Genomic DNA, 25759 nt, shown 5'->3' with positions numbered 1-25759 from the left:
GCAGTGTTTACGTTGATAATCAAGATACAAATGGTCATCTTATTTTCAAGTACTTTATTTATTTTTTATAAATGTAAAATATATTAGCTGCATTTGACCTAGTTGGCCCGGTACCATGGAACCGATGGGAAAAGTCCCAGAAGTGGAAACGGGCTGGAAAACCAGTGTGTGACTTCCAGGGAATACAGTCAGAACAAGCCATACTCATCTCCTATTGGTCAGTAGACGTTCCAATAGTCTTTGATCGCTTTGTTTCTTTGTCTCTAAACAGATGGACCACTGATCTACATCGTAGTTATGACGACAGAGCGGCAATACAGCTTTCGGTTGACAGGAGTGGTGTGTTGCCATTTCAGTTGACATGATACTTTTGAAAGTGTGTCCTTCCTGCTCCCCCTCACTAATCAGTAACCACTGTGTGATCTGCGCTGTCTGAGGGGGGTTGAGAACTGTGCAAGTAATCTGTGATTTCCTCAGAGGGGGAAAAGGAATGATGCATGTTGAAAGTATTCTAACAGGGCTTTGGTCACAGGGCAATGACCCTTATGACCTTTAGTCTGTTGCAGGGTCAGGGGTCAGCCCAGGAAGGTGGATATGAAGACACTGGTGTCCAAATTGAGCGTGGCATGCCACCAGCGGTCAGGGAAATACAGCACCTATCAGCAACAACACAAAAAGTCAGTGACATTGGAGTGACAAGTTATTAATACTTGATATTATTATCTTCCTGCTTTGTAAGGCAAAAATACATAAGAAATAATCTGAATGCAGCCTATCATTCCAATTCAGTGAAAACAATGGCTCAAAAGTCATGTTTGCCTCAAACGTAGTGACCCCATGATTGTTTTAAGTGTTTAAAATGATATTCCATAGTTGAAATTTCAAAAAGGAGAATGGCTCCTACTGTCCCTATATGGTTAAATGCCTCAAAAGTAATTTTAGCTCATGTTAGTGACTCATGGTTGATAAATGTGTTTAACATTTCATGGTTGAAATTCCTCCAAATGATGACTCTGATTGTTATCCTCATTCTGTTGGAAAATGCATACAACATTATTTTAGCTGATGTTAGTGATCTGTGTAGATGGAGTGAAGGGTGACAGTTAAAGTATTCCGGTATTCAACCAGTCGGTCTAATCTATTATGGCTGCGTTGGCACAGGCAGACCAATTCTGATCTTTTGACCAATTATTGTAAAAAGAGCTGATCTGATTGGTCAAAAGACTAATTAGTAGAAGGAAGGAGAGATCTGAATTGAACTGTGAACACAGCCTTAATGGTAGTTCTCTGACCTCTCCTGGCCGGATGGTGCACTCTATGGGCTTCTCCTCCTCAAGCAGGTAAGGATATGTGTCTTTGACCCAGGACAGGGTGGTGTAGTTGGGGTGGAAATGGGGCGCCTTGTCCGGGGGGTACAGGAACCAGCGCTGTGGTGGTTGGAGAATAAAAAGATATCTCATACTGTTGTGTTTAACAGACGTGCATCAATTACAACCAGGTAGTGTAGCGTGTTAAGGCTAACAGCATCAATTACAACCAGGTAGTGTAGCGTGTTAAGGCTAACAGCATCAATTACAACCAGGTAGTGTAGCGTGTTAAGGCTAACAGCATCAATTACAACCAGGTAGTGTAGCGTGTTAAGGCTAACAGCATCAATTACAACCAGGTAGTGTAGCGTGTTAAGGCTAACAGCATCAATTACAACCAGGTAGTGTAGCGTGTTAAGGCTAACAGCATCAATTACAACCAGGTAGTGTAGATGTTGAGGCTGACCCTGGATTCAGGCTTACACCAGCCTACCTACTGGTGCTGGACCAATGTTAACATTAACCAGGTGTCATTAGGGACGCTGGGACCGCTGTAACCTGGTGTCATTAGGGACGCTGGGACAGCTGTAACCTGGTGTCATTAGGGACGCTGGGACAGCTGTAACCAGGTGTCATTAGAGACGCTGGGACAGCTGTAACCTGGTGTCATTAGGGACGCTGGGACAGCTGTAACCTGGTGTCATTAGGGACGCTGGGACAGCTGTAACCAGGTGTCATTAGGGACGCTGGGACAGCTGTAACCTGGTGTCATTAGGGACGCTGGGACAGCTGTAACCTGGTGTCATTAGGGACGCTGGGACAGCTGTAACCTGGTGTCATTAGGGACGCTGGGACAGCTGTAACCTGGTGTCATTAGGGACGCTGGGACAGCTGTAACCTGGTGTCATTAGGGACGCTGGGACAGCTGTAACCTGGTGTCATTAGGGACGCTGGGACAGCTGTAACCTGGTGTCATTAGGGACGCTGGGACAGCTGTAACCAGGTGTCATTAGGGACGCTGGGACAGCTGTAACCTGGTGTCATTAGGGACGCAGGGACAGCTGTAACCTGGTGTCATTAGGGACGCTGGGACAGCTGTAACCTGGTGTCATTAGGGACGCTGGGACAGCTGTAACCTGGTGTCATTAGGGACGCTGGGACAGCTGTAACCTGGTGTCATTAGGGACGCTGGGACAGCTGTAACCAGGTGTCATTAGGGACGCTGGGACAGCTGTAACCTGGTGTCATTAGGGACGCTGGGACAGCTGTAACCAGGTGTCATTAGGGACGCTGGGACAGCTGTAACCTGGTGTCATTAGGGACAGCTGTAACCTGGTGTCATTAGGGACGCTGGGACAGCTGTAACCTGGTGTCATTAGGGACGCTGGGACAGCTGTAACCAGGTGTCATTAGGGACGCTTGGACAGCTGTAACCTGGTGTCATTGGGGACGCTGGGACAGCTGTAACCTGGTGTCATTAGGGACAGCTGTAACCTGGTGTCATTAGGGACGCTGGGACAGCTGTAACCAGGTGTCATTAGGGACGCTGGGACAGCTGTAACCTGGTGTCATTGAGACGCTGGGACAGCTGTAACCTGGTGTCATTAGGGACGCTGGGACAGCTGTAACCAGGTGTCATTAGGGACGCTGGGACAGCTGTAACCAGGTGTCATTAGGGACGCTGGGACAGCTGTAACCTGGTGTCATTGAGACGCTGGGACAGCTGTAACCTGGTGTCATTAGGGACGCTGGGACAGCTGTAACCAGGTGTCATTAGGGACGCTGGGACAGCTGTAACCAGGTGTCATTAGGGACGCTGGGACAGCTGTAACCTGGTGTCATTAGGGACGCTGGGACAGCTGTAACCAGGTGTCACTAGGGACGCTGGGACAGCTGTAACCTGGTGTCACTAGGGACGCTGGGACAGCTGTAACCTGGTGTCATTAGGGACGCTGGGACAGCTGTAACCTGGTGTCATTAGGGACGCTGGGACAGCTGTAACCTGGTGTCATTAGGGACGCTGGGACAGCTGTAACCTGGTGTCATTAGGGACGCTGGGACAGCTGTAGCCAGGTGTCATTAGGGACGCTGGGACAGCTGTAACCAGGTGTCATTAGGGACGCTGGGACAGCTGTAACCAGGTGTCATTAGGGACACTGGGACAGCTGTAACCAGGTGTCATTAGGGACACTGGGACAGCTGTAACCTGGTGTCATTAGGGACGCTGGGACAGCTGTAGCCAGGTGTCATTAGGGACGCTGGGACAGCTGTAGCCAGGTGTCATTAGGGACGCTGGGACAGCTGTAACCTGGTGTCATTAGGGACGCTGGGACAGCTGTAACCTGGTGTCATTAGGGACGCTGGGACAGCTGTAACCTGGTGTCATTAGGGACGCTGGGACAGCTGTAACCTGGTGTCATTAGGGACGCTGGGACAGCTGTAACCTGGTGTCATTAGGGACGCTGGGACAGCTGTATTTGAAACATGTCGTTTCCCCATTATTCCTCTTTCTTCAAGGTCCTGTTGTTGTTTTATTGATGTGTGTTGTGACTCATGTGAAATGCACTTTAAATAAATCTGACTTGATTTTAAGATATTCTTAGGAGAAATGATCACGCATTAACCATGATTTGATAGGCAGTTGTTAATGTGATGTTTACCTTCCTGCCATAGATGACCTCAGAGTAGCCAGGTCCATGCCAATGGAAGGGTACACCTGTTCCTGGGCCTGGTTGGGTGGGTAGATAAAGGCACAGGAGGTAAGCTTCAACAGAGGATGACAGCCTGTTCTTTAGTCACCACAGTAACTGGCTGTATGTATAACACACTATGGGTTTTTCATGGTCAACAGTTTCCGGTGTGTATCAAGAATAGTCCACCACTCAAAGGACATCCAGCCAACTTGACACAACGGTGGGAAGCTGTACTAACTGAGCCATACAGGTCCACTGACCTGCGATCCCGAAGCTGTAGGCCCCCGTGGTGTGAGGCAGCATGTAGCATGGTGCCTTGTAGTTCTCAAACAGAGAGTGCCACTCAGTGAAGTTGTTGTCCCCGAAGAAATACAGAGTGTCTGAAAGAGAGACCGGGTGAGATACAGGATGTCTGGCTGTGTGAACTTTAAATGGTTTCTGTTAATGCTTTGACTTTTCAACGTGATCACATAACATGTTGTTTTATGTTACGGATCATGGTTTGCCTGTTGAGCTCATGTACTGTACAAAGACCATTAGGTGTTCCAGACACCAAACTCACCACTGCCCAGTGTGTCCAAAGACTGAGGCCTCAGTAGCAAGTCCACAAACTCCTCAAACCGGACATCCACTAAATGATAATGAAGAGGCAAAGTAATGTACTACAAAGAGAGAACACTGAATAGCTTCTAGGATGACTACATTGTGTGTGTGTACCTTTCCTGTAAGAGTAGGTGTTGGCAGTGCTGAGCCTCACCATCCTTTCTCCATACTGCTGCAGCAGGCCCGACTTTGAGCACAAGAACTGGAATTTCTGAAAACAAAACAATTACGTTCACCAGAGCCCATTTCTAGACTGATAGTAAGGCCTATGAGACAAGTTTATTTTTGTAATTGTTTTTTTGATTCACATGTACCGTATTGTCAGAGAAACCTTTCAGGATGACTGGTCTGGAGTAGGCATATCTATGAATAAAATGAGGTGTGTTACACATACTGGTGCAAAATTAGATGCAGAACACAGAGAGGGAGAGTAATAATTTACAGAGACTACAAACACACCCAGGCTGAACACATGAAATAGACTACAGTACGTACTGCTGGATAAACTGGCGATGTGATAACGAAGCTTTGTCCCAGATGTCAATGTTGCAAGGACCCTCATCAGTCAAACTGTTTTCTGAATTTGACGACCTGCATGCGAGGGGGAAAATACGCTTTTTGGGCTACGAATACTAGTATTATTGAATGAATGTAAGAGTTAGATATTGATTAAAAGTTCAAATCATTGGGGAAAAATAATAAAAGTAGTCGTAATTTATAGATGGTCAAAGACGTAGCCTAAAAGAAACACTCACCACCCTCCGTCATTCTCCGACACCAGTGCATCTAAAGCTGATCTCCAAAACAATAGGAGAAATACTTGTATTCCGAATTTATATTCCATATGGAAATAGCTTTACAGTGCGTCGTAAATACGCCTCATGTCCGTATACCTTTATGGAGTTACGTGTTTCTTATAGAAAGGCTTTAGATTGCTCCTGCCGGTTGTGCCAATGCCCATTGGCTATTGATTTCCTTCTTCCTGAAGTGTAGTGTTCATATGGACCAATCACATTTGACCAACGAGCTGTCTATGGAGGGATCCACAAGAGGTACAATTTGTATTGTTTTTGGATAGACGGGATGCAGTTTATGTCAGAAGGGACTTTTCGTAGCAGGTTAGGAGAATTTACACACACAAAAAAAACATTTTTTTTTTTTAAAGAATTTACACAGCAGCAGCAGACCAGGTAAGGATAATTAGGTTGAGGTTAGGAAATGGGATAGGGTTTGCTAAAATTCTCCCTGACGTGCACTTTTTGACGTTACTTTGACATTAGCTGCATCCCTTCTAGCCATGACCATTTGAATAGCACACATTTAATTGCACACGTACATTTAATTTGTATATTTGTTTAAAAATTCAACTGACGAAAGGGCATACATTTTCTCCACATCTCTTTCTAATTGTCCTTCACAGACTTTGACAATATTTATTTTGGCAGAATTATATACTAAAATAGCCAGGTATAATGTTTGCTTGGTATAGTATATTTCTCTTTGTATACCACAGTTCACCTTTTGATTAATACATGTAAACTCAGCAAAAAAAGAAACGTCCTCTCACTGTCAACTGCGTTTATTGCCAGCAAACTTAACATGTGTAAATATTTGTATGAACATAACAAGATTCAACAACTGAGACATAAACTGAACAAGTTCCACAGACATGTGACTAACCGAAATTGAAAAATGTGTCCCTGAACAAAGGGGGTGTCAAATTCAAAAGTAACAGTCAGTATCTGGTGTGGCCACCAGCTGCACTAAGTACTGCAGTGCATCTCCTCCTCATGGAGTGCACCAGATTAGCCAGTTTTTGCTGTGAGGTGTTACCCTACTCTTCCCCCAAGGCACCTGCAAGTTCCCTGACATTTTTGGGGGGAATGGCCCTAGCCCTCACCCTCCGATCCAACAGGTCCCAGACGTGCTCAATGGGATTGCGATCCGGGCTCTCCACTGGCCATGGCAGAACACTGACATTCCTGTCTTGCAGGAAATCACGCACAGAACGAGCAGTATGGCTGGTGTCATACTGGAGGGTCATGTCAGGATGAGCCTGCAGGAAGGGTACCACATAAGGGAGGAGGATGTCTTCCCTGTAACACACAGTGTTGAGATTGCTTGCAATAACAACAAGCTCAGTCCGATGATGCTGTGACACACCGCCCCAGACCATGACGGACCCTCCACCTCCAAATCGATCCCGCTCCAGAGTACAGGCCTCAGTGTAACGCTCATTCCTTCGACGATAAACGCGAATCCGACCATCACCCCTGTTGAGACAAAACCGTGACTCGTTAGTGAAGAACACTTTTTGCCAGTCCTGTCTGGTCCAGTGACAGTGGGTTTGTGCCCATAGGTGATGTTGTTGCCTGTGATGTCTGGTGAGGACCTGCCTTACAACAGGCCTACAAGCCCTCAGTCCAGCCTGTCTCAGCCTATTGCAGACAGTCTGAGCACTGATGGAGAGATTGTGCTTTCCTGGTGTAACTTGGGCAGTTGTTGGCCTTCCTGTACCTGTCCCGCAGGTGTGATGTTCGGATGTACCGATCCTGTGCAGGTGTTGTTACACGTGGTCTGCCACTGCGAGGACGATCGTCTGTCCGTCCTGTCTCCCTGTAGCACTGTCTTAGACATCTCACATTATGGACATTGCAATTTATTTACCTGGCCACATCTGCAGTCCTCATGTCTCCTTGAAGCATGCCTAAGGCACGTTCACACAGATGAGCAGGGACCCTGGGCATCTTTCTTTTGGTGTTTTTCAGAGTCAGTAGAAAGGCCTCTTTAGTGTCCTAAGTTTTCATAACTGTGACCTTAATTGCCTAGCGTCTGTAAGCTGTTAGTGTCTTAACGACCATTCCACAGGTGCATGCTCATTAATTGTTTATGGTTCATTGAAAAAGCATGGGAAACAGTGTTTAAACCCTTTACAATGAAGAGCTGTGACGTTATTTGGATTTTTACTAATTATCTTTGAAAGACAGGGTTCTGAAAAAGGGACGTTTATTTTTTTGCTGAGTTTATTGACAGATTATAGAGATATGGATTTAATGCATTGCAATTTACGCATTGTTACGAAATTATATTTTATTTAAAAAATGTCAGCATTCCATATAACATATTTTAATAGAGTTCAAAATACTGTATCAAGAAACCTATTGAAGAGGCTAGGTGGCTTTTGGAATGGGGCTTGATGGCAGGAACCGTTTGAGGCACATATAATGTACCAATCATTATAGAAAACCTTTCTTATACAAAGTCACCAAACAATTGGGGCGGCAGGTAGCCTAGTGCTTAGTGTTGGGCCAGTAACCGAAAGGTTGCGAGATCGAATCCCCGAGCTGACAAGGTAAAAATCTGTCGTTCTGCCCCTGAACAAGGCAGCTAACGCACTGTTCCTAGGCAGTCATTGAAAATAAAAATTTGTTCTTAACTGACGCCTAGTTAAAAAGGTTAAATAAAAAATAAAAATAAAGTAGATCTTAAAACAGGAAGGATGTTTTACTATTAAATACATTTTATTACACAAGTGAATAATTCCAGTGTGTGTGTGTGTGTGTGTGTTAGTAACCAGGCAGGTGCTGATGGCTTTGTTGTCATAGTGGCCTAGACCTATCTGCTGCATTCGACACCATGAATCACAAGATCCTCAGGCTGCGCACACTGCGTTGCATCCTACCTGGCAGGTCGCTCCTACCAAGTGATTGTGGAGAAGGTCTGTGTCTTCACCACAAGGTTGTGCTACTGTTGTCCCCCATGGCTTTGTACTAGCTCCTCTCCTGTTCTCTCTGTACACTAAGTCAATTGATTCTGTTAGGTATGTGAACCAGACGTCATTGTGCTGTCTACAGTATAGCTTCCTCCGCTGTCCCTGTAACATACTGGGCTAGAAATAGTGATCCTCTGCTCCTAAGCACACGTGACCGTCCTCCTTGATAACGTACGAACCGATTGAACTATAGAAATCTAATTTGATATGTCCATTGGCGACATTTCAAGCTAGCTGTGGAGTTAGCTTACGGCACCTTTTTAACTCTGTTGCATATGCTCACATGGTGTCTTAACGTTGTTATGTGGATGACACTCAACTCTTTTCCCCCTTCCTCCCCTCTGACACCCATGTGGTGACACGTATCTCGGCTGTGTTTCTGGCCTACCTACCACTTCAAGCTCAGACTTGACAAGACGAGGAGAGAGCTGCTCTTCCTCCCGAGGAAGGCCTGCCCACTCCAAGACCTCTTAATCACAGTTGACAACTCCGGTTCTATGTACAGTATACTGTATATACCAGTGGAGGCTACTGAAGGGAGGACGGCTCATAATAATGGCTGAAATGGAGTGAATGGAATGGTATCAAACATGAGCTAGATACCATTCCATTCACTCCACTCCAGCCATTATTATGAGCTGTCCTCCCCTAAAGAAATACCGTTTACATTTGTTCCAAAAGCCAGTGAAAACGAGACTTGGTAGTGCAAGACTATGATTGGGTTGACACATTTCAGACCCGTTCTTATTCCTTAAAGCTGGAATCCTTATTGATGAAACTGCCACGCCCGTTTGGGATATTACAACAACAAAGAAGTTACTTGCAAATGACAAATACTGTTATTTTTCCCCTTGGGCATCATTGCACCAGTGATAGAATAGCAACATATGTAATGCCCCCAAAACAATACCACGATGCGCAACACTCCCCAGCTCTGTCAATAAAACTTAAACAATAACAACATCTGTGGGGTGGACAGTGGCACTATTTCCCCTACTGCAGATTTCCATCTTTAAAAGTGAACAAAAAGGGGCTTTCACCTGTACAGTCAGAGCCTACTTAAATGATCCGAGGATTGCTGATGGCACTTTTAAAATAGTTTTAAAAGGGGCCATGCATTTGTGTGTACGCCTGTTTGCATTTCCATAGCCATGTTCAGTAGTTGAAAAATGTGTTTTTATGTGAAATAGGGAAGTCGATATGCCTGAACTAGATGTAAATTTTCCATTGCAAAATGTTTTGCTTTAGTGTGCCCATATTGAACACATCCCAGAAAGGAAATAGATCTTCGACAGGAACATAAACAAATAAAGATACATATTTATACCCATCATTGTGAAACAAAAGGTTGTGATGCAGTTATGCCCTCAGAAACCCGTGTTATGATGCTGGTTCTTTGTTGACACTGACAACTAAAACAACCAAAGCATTGTCAGACAACTGGAGGTGTGAATATCCTTCTTCGTTGAGGTTTAATGGCAGTTTACATCCATATTATATTGCATTACCGCCACCAAATACACTATATATACAAAAGTATGTGGACACTCCTTCAAATTAGTGGATTCTGCCATTTCAGCCACACCTGTTGGTGATTGAGCACACAGCCATGCAATCTCCATAGACAAACATTGGCCGTAGACAGGCCTTACTGATGATCTCAGTGAATTTCAATGTGGCACCATCATAGGATGCCACCTTTCCAACAAGTCAGTTCATCAAATTTCTGCCCTGCTAGAGCTGCCTCGGTCAACTGTAAGTGCTGCTATTGTGAAGTGGAAACATCTAGGAGCAACAACGGCTCATCCACCGGCCACACAAGCTCACAGAACGGGACTGCAGAGTGCTTTACGGTTGCAACACACTACTGAGTTCCAAACTGCCTCTGGAAGCAACGTCAGCACAATAACTGTTCGTTGGGAGCTTACTGAAATGGGTTTCCATGGCCGAGCAGCCACACACAAGCCTAAGATCATCATGCGCAATACCAAGCGTCGGCTGGAGTCATGTAAAGCTTGTCGCCATTGGACTCTGGAGCAGTGGAAACGTGTTCTCTTGAGTTATAAATCAACCTTCACCATCTGGCAGTCCGACAGACTAATATGGGTTTGGCGGATACCTGGAGAACGCTACCTGCACCAATGCACAGTGCCAACTGTAAAGTTTGGTAGAGGAGAAATAATGGTCTGTGGCTGTTTGTCATGGTTCGGGCTAGGCCCCTTAGTTCCAGTGAACGGAAATCTTAACACTACAGCATACAATGACATTCTAGACAATTTTGTTCTTCCAACTGTGTGGCAACAGTTTGGGGAAGGCCCTTTCCTGTTTCAGCACGACAATGCCCCCATGCACAAAGCAAGGTCCATACAGAAATGTTTTTTTTTAAGATCGGTGTGGAGGAACTTGACTGGCCTGCACAGCGCCCTGAACTCAACTCCATCGAAAACCTTTGGGATGAATTGTAACGCCGACTGCGAGCCAGGCCTAATCGCCCAACATCAGTGCCCGACCTCACTAATGCTCTTGTGGCTGAATGGAAGGAAGTCCCCACAGCTATATTCCAACATCTAATGGAAAACATTCCCAGAGAGTGGGAAGGCTTTCCAACTCCCCATTAATGCCCATGATTTTGGAATGAGATGTTCGACGAGCAGGTGTCCACATACTTTTGGTCATGTAGTGTAGATAGGGTTAGATGACAGTGCAATTTCATAAATAGTTGAATTAACAAATGTGAAATGCAAACTGTTAAAGTTCCTCCCTGTCTCTGGCCGTACTCTAGTACAGTAGGTGGCGGTAATGCAACATGATATTGGATGCAAACTGCTGATAAACTCCACAGAAGAAGAAGACAGAAAACTGTTAAAGGCAGCAATACAGCATCTAGTCTGCCGGAAGCAACACGAAGAAGTGGTCTGGAAAATGAATGCTGTTTTCGGGATACAAAGGCAGGCAACTTTTTCTGAACGTCTTAAAATAAATGTAACCATTAACAAAGTAGGCTAGGCCTAGCATACTGTTCAAATCCGTGAGTTTACAGGACCTATATCCTATACTGGAAGAACAAAAATGCTATAAAGGTGCGTAGTTCGTCCTGGTAAGGAAGTGAAACTAATTTGTAAAATGGTTTACAAGCCAGGCCCTAATAAAATATATTCCATTACGTATTACAGAGACTTGCTCCCTTTGCGGAAAACACATTTATGTCTTGATATTCCTTTGGAATGCACAATTAATTTCGGATGCATTGTCAAATAGTAATGATATATGGGTAGGCAAAGTTTCTCCTTATATCCGATTTTAGGGAAGTTACAAAAGTAACTGCGTCACGTCCATAAACAAAACCAGAGTTCTGCCAGCAGCACAAACGATGAAATCACTTTGTATGGTAAAAGTACAGCTAGAGTGCTGCTCTTTGTTTACGTCCATTTAGCTTCGTTCACACCCTCTTCAGCCTTAGACCCACCCATCTCTTAAAGAATTGTGAACACGTGACTGTGGCCTAAAGCAGTGAGGTAGTGCTTAAAAAAACAAAAGATTATACGATTAAAATACTTTATTAACTTGAAGTGCTAAAGGTAGTAGCCTACAATTATTTAAAAAAAGAATGTAAACACACAAAGGCTTAAGTAGAAACACTATCAAAACTTAGGCCTACATCATGAGATCCGTTGTGTGACTGGTTCAGGTCAGGTTAAAATCAAATTGTATTTGTCACATGCGCCGAATACAATAGCTGTAGACTTTACCGTGAAATGCTTACTTACGAGCCCTTTCCCTACAATGCAGAGTTGAAAAATATATATAATAATTAGAGAAATAAAAAAAGCAAATAGTAATGCCTCTAGTGACTGAAGAATGGTCGCCGTGGACCTTTTTGAGCACCGCCACGTGCTAACGGACAGGGACTAAAATGTACTTTTGGTACACCAGCCACTGGCAGGTAGATAAAAAGCAAGCTACCAGCCACTAAGATTTTTTTACCATCCAAAATGTTTTTTCTGCAAAAATTACACCAACAAAACACTAAACAATTGATGAGCATGCTTTGTAATGTATCTAAAACAACAAATGTATTACTAGTAAGAAGTAATGTGGTATATTGTTTACAGTGGTGATTTTAGCATGTAAATCTTGGTGTGGCAACAACAACAAAAAAGTGGTATGCCAGCAAAGCCACAGCAACTCCCGGCACACGCAACCTCCGCTCCGGGCCGGCGGGCTGGGAGAGAGTCAAATGTACATTCTAATAGGTCTATTTCCCCAACATTGGAATGATATTCTAATGTTATACATTTACATAACCTAAATAATTACATATGCGATGCATAGATAGCCATATCATTGTTTGAAACCTGGACATAAGTTATTTTACCTTGCTTTTAATAGCCTACTTCCAAAATCCGACCATAGAAGAGGAAAAAAAAGGAAAAAAATCCTGATATGTCATTGAAACCATTTCTTCAACTGTCCAAAGGCCGTAAGCCACAATCCTATTGTTGCATCTTCTGATACTCCCTCGTTCTACGTTTTTACCATTAGGCTGTATATCCATCTCTGTGGCATTATGAAAACCGCTCACATCAGGTGCACGTTTGAGAATGGTGTTCTCCCGTAGTAGCATTCTGGAACATTCATTCATGGCCGAGACAAAATGAAAAAATTGCTGCGCTAATGTGAATTATTCATAGTTTATCAACTTTCGAGCTAAATGTTGTGATATGTTTCATCAGCCTCGTCTTTGTGTTTAAACATTTTAGTATGGAATCACTGTTGTATGCATTTCATATTTTTCTGGCCTATCGTCCCGCAACTTTCCCAACGTCTGTTTTGAACAATCCCAGACATATTTTGTTATCGTCCTCGGGATGATGGGACTCCTGATTTCGAGCAATATAGAATTGTGTAGTATACTGTAGAATCCCTTGATTGATTTAAAAACACAATACAACAATGTGGATACAATGCATTTAGAAATGTGTTGAGAATAACACAAGTTAGTTCAAACCGCTAAGCCACATTAAAAATACACACAAAATACTATAGTCTAAATAAATGTGTATATACTGTAGAGTTTTTGTGGACATGACTGTAGTGTACTGTAGTGTTTTTGTGGACATGACTAGTGTAGTGTTTTTGTGGACATGACTGTAGTATACTGTAGTGTTTTGTGGACATGACTGTAGTATACTGTAGTGTTTTTGTGGACATGACTAGTGTAGTGTTTTTGTGGACATGACTGTAGTATACTGTAGTGTTTTGTGGACATGACTGTAGTATACTGTAGTGTTTTTGTGGACATGACTAGTGTAGTGTTTTTGTGGACATGACTGTAGTATACTGTAGTGTTTTTGTGGACATGACTAGTGTAGTGTTTTTGTGGACATGACTGTAGTATACTGTAGTGTTTTGTGGACATGACTAGTATACTGTAGTGTCTTTGTGGACATGACTGTACTATATACTGTAGTGTTTTTGTGGACATGACTGTAGTATACTGTAGTGTTTTTGTGGACATGACTAGTATACTGTAGTGTCTTTGTGGACATGACTGTAGTATATACTGTAGTGTTTTTGTGGACATGACTGTACTATATACTGTAGTGTTTTTGTGGACATGACTAGTATACTGTAGTGTCTTTGTGGACATGACTGTAGTATATACTGTAGTGTTTTTGTGGACATGACTGTAGTATATACTGTAGTGTTTTTGTGGACATGACTATACTATATACTGTAGTGTTTTTGTGGACATGACTGTAGTATATACTGTAGTGTTTTTGTGGACATGACTGTAGTGTACTGTAGTGTGTTTGTGGACATGACTGTACTATATACTGTAGTGTTTTTGTGTACATGACTGTAGTATATACTGTAGTGTTTTTGTGGACATGACTGTAGTGTTTTTGTGGACATGACTGTAGTGTACTGTAGTGTTTTTGTGGACATGACTGTAGTATACTGTAGTGTTTTGTGGACATGACTGTAGTGTTTTGTGGACATGACTGTAGTGTACTGTAGTGTTTTGTGGACATGACTGTAGTGTACTGTAGTGTCTTTGTGGACATGACTGTACTATATACTGTAGTGTTTTTGTGGACATGACTGTAGTATACTGTAGTGTTTTTGTGGACATGACTGTAGTGTACTGTAGTGTTTTGTGGACATGACTGTACTATATACTGTAGTGTTTTTGTGGACATGACTGTAGTATATACTGTAGTGTTTTTGTGGACATGACTGTACTATATACTGTAGTGTTTTTGTGGACATGACTGTAGTATATACTGTAGTGTTTTTGTGGACATGACTGTAGTGTACTGTAGTGTTTTGTGGACATGACTGTAGTGTACTGTAGTGTTTTTGTGGACATGACTGTACTATATACTGTAGTGTTTTTGTGGACATGACTGTAGTATATACTGTAGTGTTTTTGTGGACATGACTGTAGTATATACTGTAGTGTTTTTGTGGACATGACTGTACTATATACTGTAGTGTTTTTGTGGACATGACTGTAGTATATACTGTAGTGTTTTTGTGGACATGACTGTACTATATACTGTAGTGTTTTTGTGGACATGACTGTAGTATATAATGTAGTGTTTTTGTGGACATGACTGTAGTATATAATGTAGTGTCTTTGTGGACATGACTGTAGTATGTACTGTAGTGTTTTTGTGGACATGACTGTAGTGTACTGTAGTGTTTTTGTGGACATGACTGTACTATATACTGTAGTGTTTTTGTGGACATGACTGCAGTATATACTGTAGTGTTTGTGGACATGACTGTAGTATATACTGTAGTGTTTTTGTGGACATGACTGTAGTGTACTGTAGTGTTTTTGTGGACATGACTGTAGTATATACTGTAGTGTTTTTGCAGATATGACTGTAGTGTACTGTAGTGTTTTTGCAGACATGACTAGTATATTGTAGTAACACCTGTCGACTAGGGTTAGCTAAAATGGCACAACAACCAGACTATGCCTACTGTTTGATAATGGGAAACCCTCAACCAGGACATAAGACACACAGGTTTGAGACAGGCCACCTATTGAGTTGGTTCAACAGTTCTGAGCAATGCAAAGGACCAGACAACACCTTAGACAAAATATAAATGTTTTATTACAATTGTAACATCTAAACGTTAGGTTCTAGGCCCATTAAAGGGAAACCGTACAGAAGCAGATATAAAGAACCAGCTAAGTTTATTAAAGCTTGAAGGATTAAGTTTGCTTGTTTGACACAGATAAATAACACACATTAACAAGAGTAACTTCTTAGATCTGTTACTTCCACTAGGTAGCTTTCTGACTTAGAAAAATGCTTTAACAAAGATTCTGCTGGCTAAGTTCACAGTATGACTAAAAACAGTGACAAACAATACTGTACTTCTGATGGTAAAAAAAGAACAGTTAACCACTCCATTTACATAAACCATAGATATTTTAGAAACACATGACTTCACTTAAAGACAGAAAGTCACCTTATTGGAGGGCGCTGCCAGTAAATGCCTGGACCTCAAACCAGCAACCCCTCTCTCTCAGTATTAGTACTACAGTATACTTCAGTCATGTCTGCAAAAACACTACAGTTATTCACTGTAGTATTTTTGAGGACATCAGTATAGTATAGAAATATAGTAATACTACAGTATTTAGACCATAGTATGACATAGTATATTTTTATATGGGTAACGCCTTGAAAATCAGCGATTAGGACTTTGAGTATTCTCTCCCATGGCAAACAGTTATCTGGGGAGGGGTCTATATTAAAGAAAATGATTTACTAATCCCACATTTTATTATTCATACATTTGGTTTGTCTAAATCCAAAGTGTCACTTGGTATTAGTCAATTGAAATGAAGGGAAATAACATTGTGGGCAAAATGATTAATCAGTTAACTTGATAGATGACTGTAGATTTGACGATTTGAGCATTTGTGGCCTCGATTTAAAAAGAAAATCCTAATTTACCAAAAATGCCTCATTGATGTTACCATATAAATATAATTCATTATATTTCTATGGGTGTTACCATCATTGGTGTTATACTCCCACTGGTGGCACAATGTTATCATAGTGGTACAAAATTATTTAAAGCCATATTAGTTGGTTTAGAATGGGAAGATGTGCCCAAATACGTCTTGAAAAATTCAGTCAATTTTTTCCAAAATGCCATGCCCAAATTCCACCGGAGACCATAGTGCCAAGTGCTTGGAGGATTTTAACATTCCATTTTCTGTTTTTGAATGGTGTGAGCGTACCCTAACAACAGAATGGTGTGAGCGTACCCTAACAACAGAATGGTGTGGGCATAAACCCTCATTAAAATATTCACATTATTGACATAAGGAAATAGCAAGCATTTTTGAAACGGTCTGTTTGAGATCAAAGTTTGGTGTGGAGGGTAATAAGTGTTTTTTCGAGTATAGGTTGAGTCAACAACATTACTTGTGTATGAGTTAACAGAATATTAACTTTTAAAAGTGAGATTTTCACTGGACAGTTTAACCATTTTTCTGCTGTGTGTCAAATAAAGTGCTTTGTGTGTTCACAGGTCAGCACATCCTGATCAGAGGTCTGCCATGAATTCCCCCGAGGAGAGGCACATTGTAGGACCCCTTGTACATTGTTCATTTGAAAGGCTAATTTGACTCACCTGTGTTATTGTCATCATTAACCAACATTGTTAATAAACATTACATGACATTCTTAATTAAGATTACATTAGGCTGCTACCACTCCTGCAGTGCTAGCCACAGTATCTTTTTCAGATCTTAAGACAATTTTCAGAGCAGATCAGAATCTCACTTGTGATTGATGCATTATGTTTGTCTCCTAACGTTGCTTTATTAAACTTGGAATATACTTCATGGTTTTATGCTCGGGAGGAAAAAATTCCCCAACTATCCACATGCATGCTATGTATCTCTGGTTTTCAATGCTCACAACTCTCAAATCAACCACACACACTTCTAGCACATCATGTTTTTGTTCTATTAATTGATAGTGGTATCTACCCTGTATATAATCTGAACGTTTCACAACTCTATGGCCTCTGTTAAAATAGGGACTTTTTTTTCTCTCCATTTCCTGCTTTCAGTTTAGTTGTGTTTTACTTGAAGATGCAAGCTGGGTTACACCAGTAATAGCGGTCTCAGAAGTTGTATTTCTGTTTAGCTTAAAAGTAATGTACCATTAGGCTGCAAGTGTTGTAAAAGGTGTTGTGTTTTAAAAGTCCAGTGTACAAGGGGTCAAAATGAGTCTCTCTGAGGAGAATGAGGAGGGAGGCCCTCCCTCTAGTATCTGTGAAGAGACTGAAGAGGAAGCCACTGCTTCTAGAATGAGTCCCTCAGGGAGTGAGGTACAAATGTCCCTTAAAAGGAGTTTTCCTGCAGAACAGGACACTGACTGTGAACTTAAGAGGTAAGATCATCAAATGGGTGTGAAGGAGTTGAGAGTTTGTAACAACTATCTAACAAGTCAGTATTGTTGTGATTTGTCTTTATTTCATGCAATAGATCAAGTGAATCAGACATTTTGTTAGAGACACATTTAATATCTCACTAACCTATAACTAGTTATGTGCATTTAGACTGATGACAAATATCAGTAACCTTAAAAAGGACAGTTACAGAAATCTGAGATGTGTTCAAACTATCCTACTCACTTAGAAAAATGGTGCTATTTGGCTGTCCCCATAGGAGAACCCTTTGTGGTTCCAGGTAGAAATCCTTTTGGTTCCAGGTAGAACATTTTCCACAGAGGGTTCTACAATGAAACCAAAAGTGTTCTACCTGGAACCACAAAGGGTTCATCAAAGGGTTCTCCTATGGGGACAGCCGAAGAACCCTTTTGGAACCCTTTTTTCTAAGAGTGTATGTTGTAAACTCACATCCTCCTTTATACAGGATCAAGACAGACAGACGAGTCTCACCTGTACCTAGCTGTGTCTCCATGAAGAGTGACAAGTCGATGGGACGAGATATTTTCTTCAGCGATGGAGAATTATCCACTGGGCAAAGGTGAACTGAGACATAACATGGTGTTTGATTATGGCCTTTACTTTTATTTACCATCTTATGTATAGATAAAGACTGATGTTATTGCTCTCTGTGCTCATTTATACCCAGCAGTATCTCTGAGGAGAATGACACGTCAATGGATCACCAACCCAGAGGGCCTACTGATGACAAAGTGTGAGTGATCGCAGTTTACACTGCATCCTACCTGTTTTCTAGTTTAATTCACCATCCATGTGTCTGACTACATCTAGTACCATTACTCTGCAAATTTCCAGATAATTGCCTCCAGTTCATCATTCAGGATGCACAATTTAGCTTGTTATAGGATTTTAATTGTTTACAGGACAATATAATTGTGTCTGACATTATACTAGAAATGTAAATAAAATAATAACATGATGACTATAATAGTGAGACTGGACCCAAGGTTTAGTGGAACTATCAGGGGATGCAGAGTGCATTGTCTCCCAGTAAATGCACCACATTTTGTGGCTTAATCTTCACTTAGTCTAGCTAACTGTAGGATGTCAAACTCTGTGCTGTTTCATCATTAATCACATCCTATTTTTTTACCCAAACAAATGTAATTCAATTCAACAATGAACATCTTTCTTTTCCACACATAGGTACATAACTGTTTCCACTAAGACTAAGACAGAAATCCAGGAGAAAATGAAATCCTACTTGAAGAATAGGGCATGTTCTTTATTTGAGGGCATTGAGGATCAAGCCAAAAAAACACCTCTTAACAACATCTACACAGAACTCTACATCACACAAGGTGGAAGTGGAGAGGTCAATTATGAACATGAGGTGAGACAGATTGAGACAGCATGCAGGTTTCCAGTAGAACAAGAGACATCAATCCAACTCAATGACATCTTCAAACCCTTACCTGGACAAGACAAGCCTATCAGAACAGTGCTGACAAGGGGAGTTGCTGGCATTGGAAAAACAGTGTCTGTGCTGAAGTTCATGTTGGACTGGGCTGAAGGAAAAGCAAACCAAGACATCCAGATCATCTTCCCACTTCCTTTTCGGGATCTGAACTTGATGAGAGATACAAATCAAAGTCTGATAAAACTACTTCATCACTCCTTTATAGAAACAAAAGAATCAGAAATCTCAGAAAACGAAAATATTGTGTTTGTTTTTGATGGTCTGGATGAATGTCGCCTTCCTCTGGACTTCCAGAATAATAAGATCTGCTGTGATATCACAGAGTCAACTTCAGTGGATGTGTTGCTGACAAACCTCATCAAAGGGAATCTGCTTCCCTGTGCTCACATTTGGATAACCACCCGACCTGCAGCAGCCAATCAGATCCCTCCTGATTGTGTTGACCAGGTGACAGAGGTACGAGGGTTCAATGACCTACAGAAGGAGGAATACTTCAGGAAGAGAATCACTGAGGAGGACCTGGCCAGCAGAATCATCTCACACATAAAGACATCAAGGAGCCTCCACATCATGTGCCACATTCCAGTGTTCTGTTGGATTTCAGCCACTGTCCTAGAGAGACTATTGGTTGAAGCAGAGAGTCGAGAGATCCCCAAGAATCTAACTCAAATGTACGCTCACCTCATGATCTTCCAGTCAAAACTGAGGAGTCAGAAGTATCCTGTAGAGCCTTCCAACGATTTTTACTGGGATAAAGAGATGATTCTGGCACTGGGAAAACTGGCTTTTCAACAGCTAGAAAAAGGCCATCTGATATTCTATGAGGAAGACCTGAGAGAGTGTGGCATTGACATCAAGGATGCGTCTGTGTACTCTGGAGTGTGCACTCAGATCTTCAGAGAAGAGTCTGGGCTTAACCAGATGAAGGTGTACTGCTTTGTACATCTGAGTATCCAGGAGTTTCTGGCTGCACTATATGTGTTCCTCATGTTCACTAACGACAACAACAATCTGATGGCTAAAGAGAGATCCCTCCGCAACAAAAACAGTCTATATGAAGATGCAGTGGACAAGGCCTTGCAGTTTGAAAATGGCCATCTGGACCTTTTCCTCCGCTTCCTTCTAGGCCTTTCACATGAGTCCAATCAGCATCTCCTACAAGGCCTACTGACACCAACAGGAAGCAGATCACAAAGCAACAAGGAAACAGTCAAGTACATCAAGGAGAAGATCAGAAAGAAACTCCCTATGGAGAGATGCATCAATCTGTTCCACTGTCTGACTGAACTGAATGATCATTCTCTAGTGGAGGAGATCCAAAGCTACCTGAGCTCAGGAAGTCTCTCAAAATCTAAACTCTCATCTCAACAATGGTCAGCTCTGGTCTTCATGTTGCTGACCTCCGAGAAGCTGGATGTGTTTGACCTGAAGAAATACATCAGATCAGATGCATCTCTTCTCAAACTTCTCCCAGTTGTCAGATCCTCTAGAACAGCCCTGTAAGTGATTAGTCAAATTATATTCCAGACAGCATGCTAATGTAACATAATAATGAACATCAGCTTGCATTACCATTTAGGCTGACAACTCAGTCCCTAAGGGGAGATGTTTTGTTGGCACCTGGGTATCTTGAGATGCACCTTTTTTTCCACAGGCTGAACGAATGTAAACTCACCAAGAAAAGCTGTGAGGCATTAGCTTCTGTTCTCAAATCAAACTCTTGCTGTCTGAGACTGCTGGACATGAGTGGTAATAAACTTCAGGATTCAGGAGTGAAGCTGCTCTCTGCTGGACTGGGGGATCCACACTGTAAACTGGAGACATTGAAGTGAGTGACTTTGTGACTGTGAAGTGGATGTTGTAAATATGAAGATGTACATTCTTCATGTTATAAATGTAGTTATAGATTTGTGTGGATTACTTAGCTGGATCATCTCTTCCTAGGTTGAATGATTGCAACCTCACTGAGAAATGATTTGAGGTGCTGTCTTCAACTCTCTGGGTTCAACTCTCTGGGTTCACCACCTGTCGGATGTTATTATGAAGATGGAAATTACTAATTTACTTGGTACAGATAAAAGGCTGTGCGTGTTGGTTTCCATCGCATTTTCAACTACTGATGGTTTTGTAAGAAAAAATGTTGAGTTATATAGCGAATCCACTTTGGTATTGGCACTTGCACTCTAGCCAACAGCTGGCAGACTTAGTGTGGTTATATTGCTGGGGGTACGCGTAGGGCAGTCCCCAGGTTGTACATGGGAAGAGTTTAAAAAATGTGAAGAAAAAAATATTGGGAAAGATATTACCAAAAATATATATATTACATTTAATTCCAGTTCCAATAGGCAGGAAAACCCTTATTGACATCACTGGTGTGAAATCTGTAGTTATGTTATATTCATAGGCCTACTTTTTTACTTTAGTTTCGCTGTGTGCGCATTGCTCTGTCTACCTGGCCTCAATGTTTGAACCTTTCTTTGCTCTCACCAAGTGCACGTGATCCTTTTCTGCTCGTTAGAGTGCCTGCAGCTCTTATCCTCTCAGAAACTGTAGCAACTGATGAACTTTAGACTTTACCTTTGTCAAAAAACAAGGTGTGCCGTTGGATCAATGACATGGGCATCAATATTTTTGATCAATTAGTGAAACAAATAATAATTCCCCTCAATGTTCTCTGCAGTTGGACGAATCGACTGATGTCAGTGGGGAAGCCCAGTTGATTGCGTTTATGCGATACAGAGACATTTCAGAAATAATGAGCACATTCGGTTCTGCAAGAAGCTAACGGGGAGAACTACAGGTGAGGATGCGTTTCACGTTATTGACAGCTTTATCTCAGAGCACAATCAGGATTGGAAATCCTGTTTTCATGTGTGCACGGATCGTGCTGCATCAATGCCTGGGAGAGTAAAATGGTCGCCCACATAAGTAAATTCCACTGTATCATTCACAGAGGCATTGGACAGTAAGAGAATGAGTCCCGCTTCACACTGACGTCCGTTGGCTATCCAGAGGGAAAACGCTACAGAGGCTTTTTGAGCTGCGTGTTGAAGGAGCACTCACACCCCCTTGTGGCTGTGTTCGAGGACACAGACTGGGGAACCCGCCTTGCCTATCTTGTTGATCTGTTCGCAAACTGAACAACCTGAATCTAACTGCGAGGTAGACACATTCTAAACATGTATGACAAAGTGTGTGGATTCATGAAGAAGATCAAACTCAGGGAGAGGAAATTTGAGGATGAAGAAGTAAGTTGTTTCCACCAGCTTGACACCTAACGTTTTACAGTTGATACTGACAGAGCTCCTATGGTGCAAATAGTGAGTTTACATTTATCCAAAAGCAACAGTGAGTTCAACTCCTACTTCCCTGACATTGAAAACAAAACTGCCAAACTTAACCACATTTCTGTCAAATTTACACCTAATCTAGGAATCACGCTGGTCACACGGCATGAGGGGGGACTTCAGGCAGATCAGTGTTTTAGGTTGGGAACCACTGGCATTCATGATGATATTATTATGGACAAAATATTATTTTAATTTGCGCTGCTCTATAATGTGCCTTGATTGAATTCCTATTACATTTTTCATCTTTAACTCTGCATTTTTGGAAAAGGATCCGTAAGTAAGCATTTCACTGTTAATCTACACCTGTTGTCTACGAAGCATGTGACAAATACCATTTTATTTGATTCTGACCTTGGTCTCTGATGTAGCATAATTGAAGACAATTTGTCAGCAGTTTGTATCATTGTCTTTAGATGTGTCATGGAGTATGTACAATTATCACTTGAAATTATGAATCGGGGCACCAGTTCGTTATTCAACAAAATCGGTCAGTTTAGTTGTGTTCCTTTCAATTCAATAAAAGGTTCAACATATGACATTAAAATGACACATCGTTGCAGATGCAAAATGTACATTTTCTGAAATATTTGATATTGTGGAATTTTCCTCCTGTACTTTCCACAGGCTGGCAGGCTGCAGCATCACAGAGGAAGGCTGTGCTTCTCTGGCTTCAGCTCTGAGGTCAAACCCCTCCCACCTGAAGGAGCTGGACCTGAGTGGAAATACTCCAGGAGTCTCTGGAGTAAAGCTGCTCTCTTCTCTACAAGAGGACTATAAACTGGAGACACTGCAGTGAGTTTTACTGATCAGTTTCATGAGCACACTGATGTAGTGATCAATAAGCCATTGTAGACATCCAGACACTGAGTCATATTCAACATATGCCAGGTTCTTATTGGATAAGTTCAGGTAGTCCCTGCCCGTTTTGTTCTGTGTTCTTCTCTTTGATGTCTAGTGAATACGACCCGATATGTCTATGCTGCTGTATGAGGACATAGATCCACTTCCCTTCTTTCCTTCCCAGGTTAAATGATTGAAAGCTCCCTGAGATTCAGTGAAGGAATGGCCTCAGCTCCAAGTCCTTGGTTGTGGGAGTGCGCTGCAGTTAAATGCTTCTTGGAACAGTTACAAAATTAATTTCAAAGTGCATGAATGTAGATATTCAATGCTTCGAATCGACGATGATAGCTCCTTGAATCTCTCAATCAATCAGCTCTGGCAAAGTGGTGCCAGGAAAAGAACCTCTCCCTCAACATCAACAAACGCATCACTGGGGACACACTGCCTGCCCTCCAGGACAACTACAGCACCCGGTGTCACAGGATCTCAACAACCTTATTGTCTTCCTAGTAACTCTGCTGTACTTCTTACCAGACTGATGGCTTTATTTCAGTGTGTTAGATGTCTCTGGATTGTCATGTGTGTTGTAGTAATTGCTTGGATTTTTATTGTAGCATTCTTGGGTTTTTGAAAAGCGTGTTACAAATCAAATTGAAATAAAAACAATGTATTTTAGTAATATAGAATTACTTACATTGTATGTAACCATGTGTTAATCTATGATATACTGTATATAAAAATGAATAATAGTCAAATGAATTTAATATAAATAGTATTTAATTTTAATTGTAAAACAAATAATGCTGAAGTTGTTATTGCTGTGAATGACTTGGGGCGCTATTCAATCTGTATAACTGAAGCGGTACAGATTGCACTATAGAAATGTAAAGGTCATTTCCGACTGAGCTGACATATTCAGCATTTACCAAAACAATTAATATATTTTAATAGTTTGTCCTTACAAGTAACTCTGCTGTACGTCGTACCTATCTTTTTATGTCAATGTATTATAGGCCTCGTCTTTCTACTATTGAATACTAATTGCTTGGATGTGTTTTTATTGTAGCACCTTGGGGTTTAAAACAAGTAGCATTTCTTACATTCTATGTAACCCTGTGTGTTAATCTATGGTAAACTGTATTTGATATTCTTTAAATATATGAAGTAATGCTGTTATTCCTATTGCCGTGTGACATTGTGTCAATCTGTGATTAATTGAATGACTTGGTTTCTACAGCTATGAATGTTCATACTCACATATAGGCCTAACTGTGTGAACTCAATGCCTTTAAAGGGGGCAATCTTCAGCTTAATCTATAACAAAGCGGTCACGCTGCCACTGTTTTAGTGAACATTTTTAGGGGTGGGGCTGGAGAAATGTAACCACTATCAAACTCATTGACAGAGTTATGGATGCAAGACCTGATATTAAAATGTAACCATGTTTGAGGCAATACAGTGTTTGTTTACAATTACATTGTTAACAAACAGAAGTAAAACCAGCTTATATTTTGGGTTATGACTGTATAACAGTTGAATTAATCTCATGAGTCATTTAAATTATATTCTTGAAGAATCAATGAGTAAATATTAATTTAAGTAGAAAATTTTATGCACCAAATGCAGGTTGCCCCTTTAAAGTGTTAAGTGTTCTCTGCTGGTCCAACTAAAATGTATTTGACATGGAACAAAATAAATGTCATTACTATATAGAAAACCTGTATTATGTCTGCACACTCCTGGATTGCATCCTACCTGGCAGGTCGCTCCTAACAAGTGAGGTGGAGAAGGTCAGTGTCTGCACCACGAGGTCGTGCTACTGTTGTCCCCCAGGGCTCTGTACTAGGTCCTCTCCTGTTCTCTCTGTACACCAAGTCAACTGATTCTGTTATATGCTGATTATGCTCACATGGTGTATCTTACCACTGCAATGTGGTATACTGTAATAAAGCCCTTTTGTGGGGAAAAACTTATTCTGATTGACTGGGCCTGGCTCCCCAGTGGGTGGGCCTGTGCCCTTCCAGGCCCACACATGCCTGCGCTCCTGCCCATGTGAAATCCATAGATTAGGGCCTAATGAATTTATTTCAATTGACTGATTTCCATATATGGACTGTAACTCAGCAAAACCTTTGAAATTGTTGCATAACATTTTTTGTTCGGTATACTTAGCATGTAAGCTAACCCTTCCCCTAACCTGAACCCTTTACCCTAAAACTTAACCTTAACCCTAACCCCTAGCCTAGCTAATATTTGACAGT

At 41.7% G+C, this 25759-nt stretch overlaps 2 protein-coding genes across 5 annotated transcripts; one reads left to right on the top strand and one right to left on the bottom strand.

Annotated features, from left to right (window-relative positions):
• Window positions 1-39: 39 nt before the first annotated feature.
• Window positions 40-5585, bottom strand: LOC129834017 (jmjC domain-containing protein 8-like). The gene is made up of 9 exons (XM_055898840.1): window positions 5359-5585; window positions 5099-5194; window positions 4918-4966; window positions 4718-4814; window positions 4563-4631; window positions 4261-4380; window positions 3968-4035; window positions 1293-1427; window positions 40-656 (listed from the first exon to the last, which is right to left on the bottom strand). Exons 1-9 carry the CDS (start codon window positions 5445-5447, stop codon window positions 576-578), a joined length of 804 nt encoding a protein of 267 aa, XP_055754815.1. The 5' UTR covers window positions 5448-5585; the 3' UTR covers window positions 40-575.
• Window positions 5586-11342: 5757 nt separating this feature from the next.
• Window positions 11343-24680, top strand: LOC129833974 (NLR family CARD domain-containing protein 3-like). 4 transcript variants are annotated; one of them, XR_008756155.1, is made up of 8 exons: window positions 11343-11455; window positions 16941-17809; window positions 18295-18408; window positions 18517-18582; window positions 19035-20807; window positions 20963-21136; window positions 21989-22108; window positions 22262-23276. XR_008756155.1 is itself a non-coding variant. In XM_055898791.1 (8 exons), the coding sequence occupies exons 2-8, from the start codon at window positions 17643-17645 to the stop codon at window positions 23693-23695; spliced, it is 2472 nt and encodes an 823-aa protein (XP_055754766.1). In that variant the 5' UTR covers window positions 11343-11455; window positions 16941-17642; the 3' UTR covers window positions 23696-24680. The 4 variants fall into 4 exon arrangements, 3 of the variants coding, with proteins under 3 accessions (XP_055754766.1, XP_055754767.1, XP_055754765.1); XM_055898791.1 differs by lacking the exons at window positions 21989-22108; window positions 22262-23276 and adding exons at window positions 23283-23450; window positions 23683-24680 and having other exon boundaries at window positions 18520-18582; XM_055898790.1 differs by lacking the exons at window positions 21989-22108; window positions 22262-23276 and adding exons at window positions 23283-23450; window positions 23683-24680 and having other exon boundaries at window positions 11344-11455.
• Window positions 24681-25759: the final 1079 nt, after the last annotated feature.

The sequence above is a fragment of the Salvelinus fontinalis genome, chromosome 34 (genome assembly GCF_029448725.1).
Source record: "Salvelinus fontinalis isolate EN_2023a chromosome 34, ASM2944872v1, whole genome shotgun sequence".
In the NCBI taxonomy this organism is placed as follows: Eukaryota; Metazoa; Chordata; class Actinopteri; order Salmoniformes; family Salmonidae; genus Salvelinus; species Salvelinus fontinalis.
This window is presented reverse-complemented; position numbering and strand designations above follow the sequence as displayed.

Excerpts from the sequence above, each read along its gene's own strand:
- LOC129834017 (XM_055898840.1), bottom strand. The coding sequence starts at position 5,447 with ATGGAATATAAATTCGGAATACAAGTATTTCTCCTATTGTTTTGGAGA. Across the intron at positions 4,815-4,917 it reads AAGGTTTCTCTGACAATACG|AAATTCCAGTTCTTGTGCTC; the intron begins GTACATGTGAAT and ends TTTTGTTTTCAG. Across the intron at positions 4,632-4,717 it reads CACCTACTCTTACAGGAAAG|TGGATGTCCGGTTTGAGGAG; the intron begins GTACACACACAC and ends ATTATCATTTAG.
- LOC129833974 (XM_055898790.1), top strand. The coding sequence starts at position 17,643 with ATGAGTCTCTCTGAGGAGAATGAGGAGGGAGGCCCTCCCTCTAGTATC. Across the intron at positions 18,583-19,034 it reads GGGCCTACTGATGACAAAGT|GTACATAACTGTTTCCACTA; the intron begins GTGAGTGATCGC and ends TTCCACACATAG. Across the intron at positions 20,808-20,962 it reads AGATCCTCTAGAACAGCCCT|GCTGAACGAATGTAAACTCA; the intron begins GTAAGTGATTAG and ends TTTTTTCCACAG.